We start from the raw sequence: 14085 nt of genomic DNA, 5'->3' as shown, positions 1-14085 counted from the left end.
GTAGCTTAAAATGTTATTGTGGTTGTGGGTGGAACCAGGAACAGATCAAACGGCTATGACAAGCCAATAAATGACTAAATTACTGTAGCTAGCAGCAGGGGTGCATTCACTCTGACAATGCTTCTGGGCCAATAATTAGAGATCCTGTTAGTTCACATTGCCTCACAAAGTACAGCTTGTCATGAATCCGTTAAAAAATCAAGATGTTTGCAATGCGTAACCCACAAGAAAATGAAATGACATTTGTGAGGTGCAGCAAATCGAATGAAACGAGCCAAGTTTACAATACAGCGATCTGCCTCATGCCTATCTGAAAAGACTTCCTCTGTCCCAAGCTGTATCACCCTTTCATTGACTACTACATCATGTGAAGAATAAATATCTTACTGTAATTCTTACAGTAAGATTTTTTTTAAAACAAATGAGCAAAGAGGTCAGTGACACTACTCCCCAAGTTATCTATTAACCTCATATGTCAATTAGGTATTACTTCTTGACATATGAGACAGGGAGCAAAGAGCAAAGAGACAGGGAGCTTTAACAACTAAAGCAACAAAAGAAAAGGGAAACATTAACCTAATTGACAGAACTCCGATGACTTCTCTATCGAATTAGCGTGTTCTCAGATTCCAAGTTCTGTTTTTAATTAACTGCGCCTCAAAGCTATGGTTCTTGCTTAAATCCTAATCATTTTGCACTCCCATTAGCTACACGGGTCTCAGATGTGCAGTTTTGAAAGAAACCCATGTTACAGCACTCGTATGATTGGGCTCAACTTTAGCTTAAAGGAAGCTCTCCAGTTCTATGCCTTAGCCTCAGGGTATCTGTGTAGGGAAGTGTGATGATTGGGTGTACCACCTGGAACTGGAGTGAGAGTGTTTTATATCTCTAAGTGGAGAATAACAGAGTTGTGCTCAGTAAACTATGTGGAGAAGGAAAACATGCTAAGTGGAAAGTAGTGATTGTACAACCTGGTTTCAACACATGCATTACATTAAGAGCTGGCAAGAGGTAGTTATATAGATGACCCCGAGTTGAGATTCCTACACCTCCAGATCTCCTATCCACCCAAGGGAACTTGGCCATTCTCTTAAATCTGCTGTTTGAGGCTGGTGACTGCCTGAGTGCACTGTAAAAAAGGAATTTTAAACATGGAAGTTGAGTGGACTACAATTTGAGGAGACGTTGAGTTTAAATGTAATATATAGTTAATCCAACACACTTCCCTCTCACTTGGCTAAACTTTGAATGATATATTGAGTGAACTTGTATACTCAAGTTTCCATCCTAATAAAGGTTGATCAAGACATCTGCGCATGCTCATTTTGAATCTTGACGCTAGTAATTTAGAATCGCATGTGCACCCGCAGAACATTATTAAAAAGCGGTTTGCGCCGGAACTTTTGAATGTAAGTTACGTTTGCTAATGTTTCAAATTGTAGACGTTCAAATGAAACGGTCATGAAAAGTGCGGGTAGCTTAGGACAGGTAGAGGCTTCGGTTTATAACAATGCAACTAGAGCAATTGAAGACATGTGAAACTGTGATCTAAGAGTTAAGTTAGCTCTGTAGGTAGTTATCTAGCGAACTAAAGCCAAGGTCTTTTCTGGGCAAGTACTTTGCTTGCTGGTTGGGTGGACAGATGGTATGGTCGTTTTGCACGGTTTCTCTGCTCAAGCCTCGAACTGAATTGCATTTTAATTATAATAAATGATGCAAAACAGCTAGGTAAGTGAAGTGAAGCGGCGTTGCACAGTCGTGTTTGCATGTTGAGGCCACAGAAACAGAATGAGGCATGTCAGCTAGCAAGCTCAGCTGACGATGTATAACTTATAGCCTAACCATTTACCCCGCAGCCTATAGTTTTATAACCGTTCTAGATCACCAGTTGTCTGTTATTACAGAGATTTTGTAGTTAATGTTTTATTTGTAATTGATGATGGATTAAACTTGTGTATTGATTATTTGATTAAAAAAATACCCATTGTTTATTCAGAATAGGACACAAATACAAAGCTTTATGAACGGTCAACAAAAAATATAAACCTATCCCTGTATTCTTTATGTGCCAAAGCGATAAGGCTTCAAAGTGTTTGTAAAAGTAGGCCTAAGGGAATACTCATAACTTGAATATTATGTTGGGTTTCACCGAGTTGTTGGTTTGTGTTTTTTTGTGTACCAAGGGTTGCATTGTTCATGGAAAAGCCCATACTGCTGAATTCAATATCCTATTTTTTGGTTAAAAAATTGGCTATACAGATCCCCACTTAGACATGCAAACAACATTTTGCATTATGTGTGACAAACAATTTTGTTTTTCTGTGTCTCAAAACCTATCTGAGCACTGCAGAGGACATTGTGCACTGTTTGTTGTTTGAATAAACATTTGATTGAAAGTGAACAAGAAAGTCTTTTGTCCTTAATGCAATAAAGTGAGAAGATATGTTGATCCAAATTTTACAAGTTGCATCAACTCATAATATTGAGGCAACCAGCTGCACAGCCTTTTTAAGTTAACTCAACCTTACAAGTTCTATTAACACAGACTCCAAATCAGTGCAATATTTAATCTAAAGTGCATGTAACAAAGATATGTAAGTGCCCATGGCAATAAAAAGTGCATTTACTGAGCAAAAAAAATATTTGTTGAGAGAACCCAGGATTTCAAGTCCTGCAATATTTAACCTTAAGTCCTGCAATATTTAACCTTAAGTTCATTCAACTCAGAAATGTAATTACTCATAGCAATAGAAATACCATTTGATGAGCAAAAAATTGTGAGTTAAGACAAATCAGGAATTCAAGTTTGTTGAATATTGTGTCCAAAAGTTTACTCAGCTGGTTGCCTTAAGATTTGAAGTTGACTCAACTTCAATTTTTTTACAGTGTGCAAATAACCAACACCCACATCTCTACCTGTCTGTCTGCTATTTCCTCCTGGATGCACTCGCATCACCTCAAACTCAACCTCTCTAAATCTGACCTCCTTTTCTTTCCCTCCTCCTCCCCCTCCTCTGATCTCTCTATCTCTGTTCCTCTGGAATCTACCACACTCTCTCCCTCTTCCTCAGCTAAGAACCTTGGAGTCACCCTGGACCCCTGCCTCTCTTATTCCCAGCACATCTCCACTCTGGCACGCACTTGCCGATTCTTCCTGAGCAACATCCGAAGAATCCGACCCTTCCTCACCAACTATGCTACCCAGCTCCTGGTCCAGGCCCTGGTACTCTCCCGCCTAGACTACTGCAACTCCCTCCTGGCTGGCCTCCCTGCGTCCGCCACCCGTCCGCTCCAGCTCATCCAGAACTCTGCTGCCCGCCTGGTGTTCTCTCTGCCTCGCTTCGCCCACGCTACTCCACTACTCCGCTCGCTCCACTGGCTCCCGATCACCGCTCGCATCCAGTTCAAGACTCTTGTACTAGCCTACAGATGCCTTGACCAGTCTGCACCCAGCTACCTCCAGACCCTCATCTCTCCCTACACCCCCACTCGACCTCTCCGCTCCGCCTGCACTAGAAGACTAGCTCTACCACCGCTACGCTCCCCTGCCTCCAAAGCCCGCTCCTTCTCCACCCTTGCTCCGCAGTGGTGGAATGACCTTCCTACAGATGTCAGGACTGCCCAGTCCCTGACCGCATTCCGGCGCCTCCTCAAGACTCACCTCTTCAAAGAGCACCTGTAGAACTCCTCTGTTTGTATCCTGGGACACTATCACCCTTCATGTAAATGTGCTTTATTTTGCTCTTATCAGCCCCTATTTTACTGCATTTAATCCTGTACTTCAGAATACTGTAATCTGCCAAGTTTTTAACCTGTAGTACTTTGTATTTAATCACATCCTGATGTAACTATCACTATTTAATCATATCCTGATGTAACTATCACTATTACCTGCTGTATTATTGAATTGTGGTTTGTCAAACTTGTACTTTACTTGAACAAAAGTTATTGTATTTCTTGCTCTTATTGTATTACTTGTATTGTAACGCTTGAAATGTTTTTGCTTACGATTGTAAGTCGCCCTGGATAAGGGCGTCTGCTAAGAAATAAATAATAATAATAATAATACGTGGGTCCTGTAAGCCATCATTTCTGTCACAGTGTGCAAATTTGTATCCCTGTCCAGCTCATATTTAAACCCAGCATCAGTAATTCTCATGGCAAAAAATACAACTGTGTGTATAAACTTCAATCCAAACATCTGTGTATATGAAAATACCAAACCTGAGCTTTGCATACAAATTGAATCCAAAGGAGGTGACTTCTGGGTATATATGCAAATGCTAAACTCTGGCATTTTTCTGCAAGGCTTGAAGCAGACCAAACCAAAACACAATACAAAACAACCAGTCAAAATATTCTATCAGAGGTGCTATTCCACAATCTAGGGGGTGCTTAATTTTTGTTCACAAAAACCACCAGTCTGGTTTAGAGGCTGTTTTCATCATTCTTTATAAGATTAAGCTTTTTAAATGTTGTTAAAGTGGGTTCCGATTTCTATCGAAAAACAAACAAAACAAAACAAAGCAATCTTGAATTATTTTGTTTGTTTGTAAACCCCTGATGTCATCCTCTGCCACCAGGAAATATCAATAAAGGATGTTCTGCAATACAGCAGAACAGCGCCAGTTGCTATGTCACTGACCATGCACTTCCCCAGCCCATGGTACAAACATGTAAAGCACAGAAACTTGCTTGCAGAAGACCATAAAGGCGGGGCTTTTCAGAGTTACAGAGCAGGGAGAGTGAGCTAGGCTTTCAGTCCATTGATCAAAACCTATTGAGGAAGCAACCAGATACGAAGTACTGTGCTCCAACCAGTTTCAGTGCGAGGAAAACAAACTAGCATAGCAGAAGGAGAAAAAAAAGGACTTTGAATTTAAAGTAAGTCATTTTATTTAAGAATAATAATAACCTGCTTGTTAAGTGCTGTTTCTTTGTGTGTTTGCTGCTGTTGAAATGACCACCTTAAATTACTATTTTATTTAAAAACTGCTTTTTCTATGTGTAGCACCATTTAGTGGTATTTCCCATTCCTTCAATAATTCAAGAATTATCAATAATTATAAGGTTAGCTCTACTGGTACTGTATGAAGTAATACCAGTAACTCACTATAACAGATTACATGTACCTGTATAATCTGCTAATATATCCACAGCTGTGCAACGGGCACATTCAGGAGTTACTATATATATATAAATACCTCCAATGTTTTGATTCAAACACAGGCTCCCTTGAGAAAGATATGTACAACATATCGAAATGTTGGGCAGCTGGCTCTTTGAGCTGATATATATATATATATATATATATATATATATATATATATATATATATATATATATATATATATATCAATGTTATGAGCATCAACAATTTACTCAAAGCCTCCACTAGCGTGTTCCACTATTATAACAACTTTGACTGTTAAAGGGTGAGAAAAAACCAAGCTTGTCATTTAGCAATCTTTAACGCACACTGATCAGAATCTTCACAAACTTGTGATCACAGCAACTCAAAGTAAACTATACATGAGCAGCTAATATGAAGTGTTGTAGTAGCTGATTCATCACATTTACCCAGTGGTTCTCAACGGGGGGGGGTGGAGAGGGGGGTGCAAATCAATCCGGGGGGGATGGGGCGGGGGCGCCCGAAGCATACAACCCCCCCCCCCCCCCCCCCCCCCCAAAGAAAAAAAACAAAACACCTTTTTAAAATGTATACGTGACATGACGCTCTATAGAATGCGCAGGTTGATTCTATGGTAGTACCCCCCCCCCCTCCCCCCTCAAATTTAACACTGAAAGTCCCATTGAGATTTTTAAAAATCTCCTTTTTCAAGGGAGGCATATCATTAAACAGAATGTGGTGCTTATTTCACCAGCGTGGCTCCCAGTATTTACAAAATAATATACTGGATTGAACCTTGTAATGCCCATTTCTGTATCACATCTGACCCCCGCTATATGATTATTATTTTTTAAATCCAGTCTCACAAGCCAGACTTTTTCATATGTACATTACTGTATAGGGGGGGGGGGGAAGAAACTGAATCTAGTAACATAAATAAAGTAGCTTTTTCTCATATATTTTTTTTTTTTTAAATGCACTGGTAAAATATTCTCACGCCACGCTCATTTTCTTCTTGGGAAAGTGCAAGAGAAAGCTGATTTGTTCACATTAGACGTTTCGCTTTTGTCACCTGCACCTGCAGCTCCAGATGCCCGTGTTCACATTTCAACCACCCGAGACTTTGTAGCTTAGCAAAGAGAAAACAAAACAAAACAAACAAACAAGACCCAGTATTACAAATAGAAATCACCATGGGAATGCTTTTTCAACTATACAATCAGTCCAGGACCATTAGAAAAAGTTTTGAAAAGAAAAAAAAAAACACGACTTTCCTAATAAGATGAAAAGCTAGTTCTTTACACCTTATAACATCTATCCATGCCCTCCCTTCCTGTCAATAACCAACCAGCTGCCTCCCCTCTAGACTGACATGCTTCACAGCCAATGACATCGGGACACAGGCATGACATAATGAGCGCAACAGTAAGGCAGGCAAACAGAGATCTTTAGATACGCTCTATTATAGCAACAGGTAACATTTTGAAATGGAAGCACGCGTATGCTTTAACGCGCTCTTCTTGGGTATTTAAAGAACTCGTGAGTTTTATTTTTATTTTTTAAGTCATTTTATTTTGGAGTAAATACCTTGATATTTACATTATTATTATTATTATTATTGTTTTTACCCGAGCTCTGGGTAGTCAAATAACGCCACAGCAGTGCCATTGAGACCTCAAAAAAAGTGTTCTTTATTTAAATGACTAAGAGATTACAGGCAGATATGGGATGTTTGGAAAAGCTGGCTCTGGTTACGAAGGGGACCTTTTTATTTCCAGGGCTTGGGTCTGTAGCTTTAAAGGATTCCGTGTGCAAATCTAAAATGCATTATGACATGGAAAAAGTCACTAATTAAAACAGTAAAGGTTTTAATAAGGGGCTGGCAAACAGTTAAGGTATGACTCAGTTGTTAAACCTCAACAGTACAGTACTGTTCAACCACGACATTTACAATTTGAATATTAAAACATGTGCAGCTGCAGTTTTGCCATTACAGTGCTTGTGCTGGTTACTGGCCAGCGTTAGTAATCTTTCCTTGGATGGTTTCTTTTGTGGCCAAAGTCATGCCTCCGAAACATGACCCTCCCCCAGTGAATGACTGGCCGCGCTCACCTGCTCCCGAGCTAGAATTGAGCACTTTAACCCTGAGGTCTGTAAAGGAATCAGCTGATCCCAGACGTTGTTCGTTGTATTTTTTCGTTGCAATCGGACACTGTGATAGAATAGAAATGAAGATATTATCCCGATAGGACCGTGCTAGCCAGTAACACTGCAATGGACCAGATTTGGACAAATCAGTTGGATGCAAATAGGGGGAAATTGGCATCTATGTAATTAGCAAATAAACAGGTAAAGCGCCGATTGTGATGGGTAAACTATTACTGTTGTAGGCTAGTATAGACACATTCTACAGTTGCATTTTTAAAAAAAATCAATTTGTAGTTATGGATTTCATAATATAATGTGGGCACATTTACTTTTATAAGCGAATAAAAACACTTGCCGCTGACGGCATTTGCGTTTCTGAGGAGAGAGAGAGAGAAAATGAATAGATGGTTTCACCGGTCTGTGACGGGCAACGCACTGACCTGAAAAGCAACGAAAACATATTTGAAAACGATTATATTTACGATTACTTACCGACCGTACTGGTTTCAAGGGTCTGATAATGAAACTGTTAACTACTTAAACACGCCCTTCTTCAATACACGCATGTTTACATATGTTTTGCAACTATACTGTATATATTTTTAAGCTAACTGCTTCTTATGTGTTACAATACGGTATTATAGAAAAAAGCCGAATCGTTAATGCATGCTTCAAAAATATTTGATTGTTGAGTTAATTTGGTAGACCGTGAAAAAAATTAATATAGCCCATATTACGCATTCGCAAATTTCTGAATTTAAAGGGAGGATTTTTTGAAACTCCAGTGCTTAAATAATCTAAACGCCAGAGCTCGACTAAATAATAATAATAATAATAATAATAATAATAATAATGTAAATTTATCAAGGTATTTACTCCAAAATAAAATGACTTATTTTCAAATATGAAGCGTTTTTTTTAGATTCTGCAACGTAATGGCAAAATACCAACAAAATGTATCAGTTTTGATTTCGCTCATTCAAATTGCAACATGAAGTCTGTGTTTACGTTATATATAAAAAATCACAATTTGTTTTGCAGCTGGCTTCTGTCTAAACATGGACACTTAATAAATCTAAACAGCACCAAAAGTCAACAGATTCTCTTAAATGGCATTTCTTTCAGCGTTAATTTGATTGATCAAGGTTGTTGTGCACCAGTTCTGTGATTGGCAGGTCTGTGCCTGACGCAGGTATATTTTAAGTAGGCTCGCAATAGTTTGGTAAAACCTGTTGTTTGTGACAGCGGGTCAACAAGTAGTTCTAATACAAACCGCCCACTGACACTCTTTATTTTGAGCTGCGTTTTGATCCATTTGCACCTGCATAGTGGTTTTTCCTCCAGTAACCGCAGGTTCACTGCAGATTGCACTAGCGTGTCGCAGCTTTGAAATTCATCAAAACGTTACCGTGACAATTATGGTGCACGCGTTAATTTAGTATTCTGAACATTCCAATCTGAAGTTTTTTATAATTCTTTGTTGTACTCAATAATCCTGTTCTGTATTCCTTTGTAATAAATAGTCTATTTACATTTGTACACGTATCTTACACAGTAAATGAAGACGCTGTTTGTGATGTTAACAGGAAACAGAGTTGTTTCCAAACCAAAGTGTTATTTCGTTCCCGAGTTGTACAGCATGTGTAAAAATAGGTTTCTGGTAAAACAGATCTAATGCAAAACGGTGTAAGCTCACCCTTTGAAAGCGATAACAGAATATATAGCTGCAGAATCATCAATACTCTTGACACCTACTGTCTGTTGGTGCTGCTCAGGGTTTACCTTCCTTTTCTGTATACCCTGGTAGTTAATGCGAGAGCAATAGGATTCATCTAACTGGCAGTTAAAGCAGGTAACAGTCAAGGGCTTTAACATTTACAGGAAAGCAGTTTAATCTGCTGTAGCTTTCTTGCTTTCTAAACCTTGACAGTTGTTTTCTTCCCCCCCCAGACTTTCCAAGATGAGAAAGTCATTCCGCAAAGCTGAGATGGCCGTGTTGCTCCTGGTGGCTCTGCTGTGCCTGGTGTTTATGTTCTTCAACGGGACGGACAACAACCAGCTGTTAAGGGAGGTGGAGAAGTCTCTTCCTGGAACAGAGCGGCCCTTTGAGAGCCAACACCCTTCCCTCGTGGGACAGCCAGTGCCTGACTGCAAGGAGAACGTCTCTGCAGCCAACATCTCAGGGTTCTCCGGGCTTCCACGACACATCCAGGACTTTCTCCGGTATCGGCACTGCCGGAAGTTTCCTCTTATGCTGGACGTCCCTGAGAAGTGTGGCAAGACAGCCCAAGATTCGGCTGACGTCTTCCTGCTGCTGGTGATCAAGAGCTCCCCTCCGAACTACGACAGGAGGGAGGTCATCCGCAAGACCTGGGGCACGGAACGGAGGCAAAACGGGGTCTGGATTCGCCGGGTCTTTATTTTTGGAAACACAGAAAACCCCAGGGATGCTCGCCGGATGAACCGTCTCCTGGAGCTGGAGCAAAAGGAGCACCACGACATCCTGCAGTGGGACTTCAAGGACTCGTTCTTCAACCTCACCCTCAAGCAGGTGCTGTTCCTGGAGTGGATGGAGGTGCGGTGCCCCCACGTCCGCTTCCTCCTCAACGGGGATGACGATATCTTCGCCAATACAGACAACATGGTGGAGTATCTGCAAGGCCAGGAGGGCAACAACGGGAGCAAGCATCTCTTTGCAGGGCACCTGATCCGGTGGGTGGGACCCATCAGGGATATCGGAAGTAAATATTACATACCGGTTCAAGTGCAAGAGTCCAACTCCTACCCTCCTTATTGTGGCGGGGGTGGGTTTCTGCTGTCCGGATTCACTGCCAGGACCATCTACAAAATGTCCCTCAATATCACCTTGCTGCCCATTGACGACGTCTACATGGGCATGTGCCTGAAACAGGCAGGACTGGAACCCGTGTCGCACATGGGGGTCAGGACTGCAGGGATGCACGTTCCCTCCAAGCAGTTAGACCCTTACAACCCTTGCTATTACCGTGAGATTCTGTTAGTGCACCGTTTTTTGCCTTACGAGATCCTAATCATGTGGCATGAAATCCATGACCCCCAACTTTACTGTAACATTGGCCTCTAGGTGGCAGGCTGACCACGGCATTGCACTGAAGCATCAGTAGCCTTTCCCTTATGACACATTGCTTTAACCTCAAGAATTAATTGGGTGATTTTTCAGGGTCTGTCACTAACCAATCAGCTGTTTCCCCTATTGACTGACATGCTTTCCAACCAGAAAGATACTTTGAGCCCACAGACGCTATTTGAAACAAATTGGGAAGTGCAAGGATAAGCCATTTCCTGGAAGACAAGGAGGGAGAGCTGACAGCTTGTTTTTACAGAGTGTGGTGCTACATATCATTATGTCTACGCGGTCGCGCAGACATAGTTAAGGTTTGATCGAAGGCTGTGTTTAAAGTCGATTTATATTTACATGTTTTCTGGAAAAGTTTTATGAACTTATTTTGTTCCGCACCTCTAACGGGGAAATTAAAAGCGCAGTGTCCCAAGCAGTTTTGAGAATTTTTTTTTTATCTTTGTAAGCCTGTGTTGAAAATATCAGATGTCTTTTTGCATTATGAGTGAGGGAAGCAGGGAAGTGGGTGGAGTGGGTTGGGGTTGTTTGGTTGGCTTGGGGTTGGGATTTTAACTTGCATAGTCTCTGATCCTGCAGTTATCATTTCTAACCTTCTGTTGATATCAGGAGCTATCTATCCTACCATACAAGCAGTTTGTAAGCTTGTGTCTCTATTGCTAAAACCTGGGCAATATAAACAAACTAGTCGGTCATGAGCTTGACCAGTTAACAAAACCAAGCGTGTCTCAAACTGCATTGCAATGGGAATTCTATGTTTAACTATACAAAAAAAATAGGTTTGCTCTTGCACTGTTTTGTAATATTGTTAAAGCTATGAAGCAGTGTAGTGTGTGAATTGAACTTTGAAACAGCTAGTATCACGACTGTAGTATGATGCTGTTGACTGTACTTGGACAATTGTGTAACGTGTGATTACTTCTTTCTCAGGGAGAGTGGGGGGTGTGCAGGGTATTCTGAATTTGTGTTGGTGATTTATTAAACTGTAATGCTACATTGTGTTGTTTTTTTCGCCTTTTATTATTATTTGTTTATTTAGCAGAGACCAGGGTGTGTAAACTATGCATCGGCTGCGGAGTCACTCACAACAACATCTCGCCTGAAAGATGGAGCACAAGGAGGTTAAGTGACTTGCTCAGGGTCACACACAGTGAGTCCGTGAGTGAGCTGGGATTTGAACTGGGGAACATCCTGGTTACAAACCCCTTTTCTTCAACCACCAGACCACACAGCCTCCTTACGTAGTGTTAAATATATAAAATGGCTCGCCTGTGGTTTGGCACAATACTTCTAGTATAACAAGTTTATTTCTCTTCTATTATGGATTGAAGCCAGGCATCATAGGCTACCTCCTCCTGTTGATCATGTGCACCTTATCTTATGAACGTTGGCTAGATCATGTCATAAAGGCTAAACAGTCAATGGTGCATGCATGAGCCAATCACACGTCTAACAATCTTCAGAAGCAACATTGTTACATTGGGAGGAGTTTTAACAAGCTTGTCCAATTTCTGGTTAAGAAACACAGAGTTTAGTTCACTGTACTCCAAATAGTCTTTTCATTTTCATAAAGGAGAGATGCGCCCAATAAAGTTACAAACTAAGACTTTGAACTTAGGATCTTGTAAGTACGTGAACTCAATCTGTTTGTTGCTCGTTTTAGAATTGTAATGATGTTAAACTTAAACTTTAACTCTGACAATGCTTCAGGGCCAATAATTAGAGATCCTGTTAGTTCACAGTGCCTCACATAGTACAGCTTGTCATGAATCTGTTGTTAAAAAATAAAGATGTTTGCAATGCGTAACCCACAAGAAAATGAAATGACATTTGTGAGGTGCAGCAAATCGAATGAAACGAGCCAAGTTTACAATACAGCGATCTGCCTCATGCCTATCTGAAAAGACTTCCTCTGTCCCAAGCTGTATCACCCTTTCATTGACTTCTACATCATGTGAAGAAAAAATATCTTACTGTAATTCTTACAGTAAGATTTTTTTTAAAACAAATGAGCAAAGAGGTCAGTGACACTACTCCCCAAGTTATCTATTAACCTCATATGTCAATTAGGTATTTCTAAACCTGGCCAGCAAAGAGACAGGGAGCTTTAACAACTAAAGCAACAAAAGAAAAGGGAAACATTAACCTAACTGACAGAACTCCGAAGACTTCTCTATCGAATTAGCGTGTTCTCAGATTCCAAGTTCTGTTTGTAATTATGGTATGGTTAAGCTATGGTTCTTGCTTAAATCCTAATCATTTTGCACTCCCATTAGCTACACGGGTCTCAGATGTGCAGTTTTGAAAGAAACCCATGTTACAGCACTCATATGATTGGGCTCAACTTTAGCTTAAAGGAAGCTCTCCAGTTCTATGCCTTAGCCTCAGGGTATCTGTGTAGGGAAGTGTGATGATTGGGTGTACCACCTGGAACTGGAGTGAGAGTGTTTTATATCTCTAAGTGGAGAATAACAGAGTTGTGCTCAGTAAACTATGTGGAGAAGGAAAACATGCTAAGTGGAAAGTAGTGATTGTACAACCTGGTTTCAACACATGCTTTACATTAAGAGCTGGCAAGAGGTAGTTATATAGATGACCCCGAGTTGAGATTCCTACACCTCCAGATCTCCTATCCACCCCCTGAAGGAGTCATATACCATCGCCTCCCAGTAGAGAAAGGGAACTTGGCCATTCTCTTAAATCTGCTGTTTGAGGCTGGTGACTGCCTGAGTGCACTGTAAAAAAGTTGCAAAACATGAAATTTAAAACATGGAAGTTGAGTGGACTACAATTTGAGGAGACGTTGAGTTTAAATGTAATATATAGTTAATCCAACACTCTTCCCTCTCACTTGGCTAAACTTTGAATGATATATTGAGTGAACTTGTATACTCAAGTTTCCATCCTAATAAAGGTTGATCAAGACATCTGCGCATGCTCATTTTGAATCTTGACGCTAGTAATTTAGAATCGCATGTGCACCCGCAGAACATTATTAAAAAGCGGTTTGCGCCGGAACTTTTGAATGTAAGTTACGTTTGCTAATGTTTCAAATTGTAGACGTTCAAATGAAACGGTCATGAAAAGTGCGGGTAGCTTAGGACAGGTAGAGGCTTCGGTTTATAACAATGCAACTAGAGCAATTGAAGACATGTGAAACTGTGATCTAAGAGTTAAGTTAGCTCTGTAGGTAGTTATCTAGCGAACTAAAGCCAAGGTCTTTTCTGGGCAAGTACTTTGCTTGCTGGTTGGGTGGACAGATGGTATGGTCGTTTTGCACGGTTTCTCTGCTCAAGCCTCGAACTGAATTGCATTTTAATTATAATAAATGATGCAAAACAGCTAGGTAAGTGAAGTGAAGCGGCGTTGCACAGTCGTGTTTGCATGTTGAGGCCACAGAAATAGAATGAGGCGTGTCAGCTAGCAAGCTCAGCTGACGATGTATAACTTATAGCCTAACCATTTACCCCGCAGACTATAGTTTTATAACCGTTCTAGATCGCCAGTTGTCTGTTATTACAGAGATTTTGTAGTCAATGTTTTATTTGTAATTGATGATGGATTAAACTTGTGTATTGATTATTTGATTAAAAAAATACCCATTGTTTATTCAGAATAGGACACAAATACAAAGCTTTATGAACGGTCAACAAAAAATATAAACCTATCCCTGTATTCTTTATGTGCCAAA

The 14085-nt window shown here is 40.5% G+C and overlaps 1 protein-coding gene across 6 annotated transcripts; it reads left to right on the top strand.

Moving 5' to 3' along the window:
- Positions 1-4722: 4722 nt before the first annotated feature.
- On the top strand, positions 4723-11390 carry LOC117972057 (N-acetyllactosaminide beta-1,3-N-acetylglucosaminyltransferase 3-like). 6 transcript variants are annotated; one of them, XM_034920293.2, is made up of 2 exons: positions 4723-4884; positions 9230-11390. In XM_034920293.2, exon 2 carries the CDS (start codon positions 9240-9242, stop codon positions 10380-10382), a length of 1143 nt encoding a protein of 380 aa, XP_034776184.2. In that variant the 5' UTR covers positions 4723-4884; positions 9230-9239; the 3' UTR covers positions 10383-11390. The 6 variants fall into 6 exon arrangements, with proteins under 6 accessions (XP_034776184.2, XP_058870083.1, XP_058870081.1 ...); XM_059014100.1 differs by lacking the exon at positions 4723-4884 and adding an exon at positions 6587-6605; XM_059014098.1 differs by lacking the exon at positions 4723-4884 and adding an exon at positions 6609-6670.
- Positions 11391-14085: the final 2695 nt, after the last annotated feature.

The sequence above is a fragment of the Acipenser ruthenus genome, chromosome 47 (genome assembly GCF_902713425.1).
Source record: "Acipenser ruthenus chromosome 47, fAciRut3.2 maternal haplotype, whole genome shotgun sequence".
In the NCBI taxonomy this organism is placed as follows: Eukaryota; Metazoa; Chordata; class Actinopteri; order Acipenseriformes; family Acipenseridae; genus Acipenser; species Acipenser ruthenus.
The sequence above is the reverse complement of the archived record's forward strand: the minus strand, read 5'-3'. Positions and strand labels throughout refer to the sequence as shown.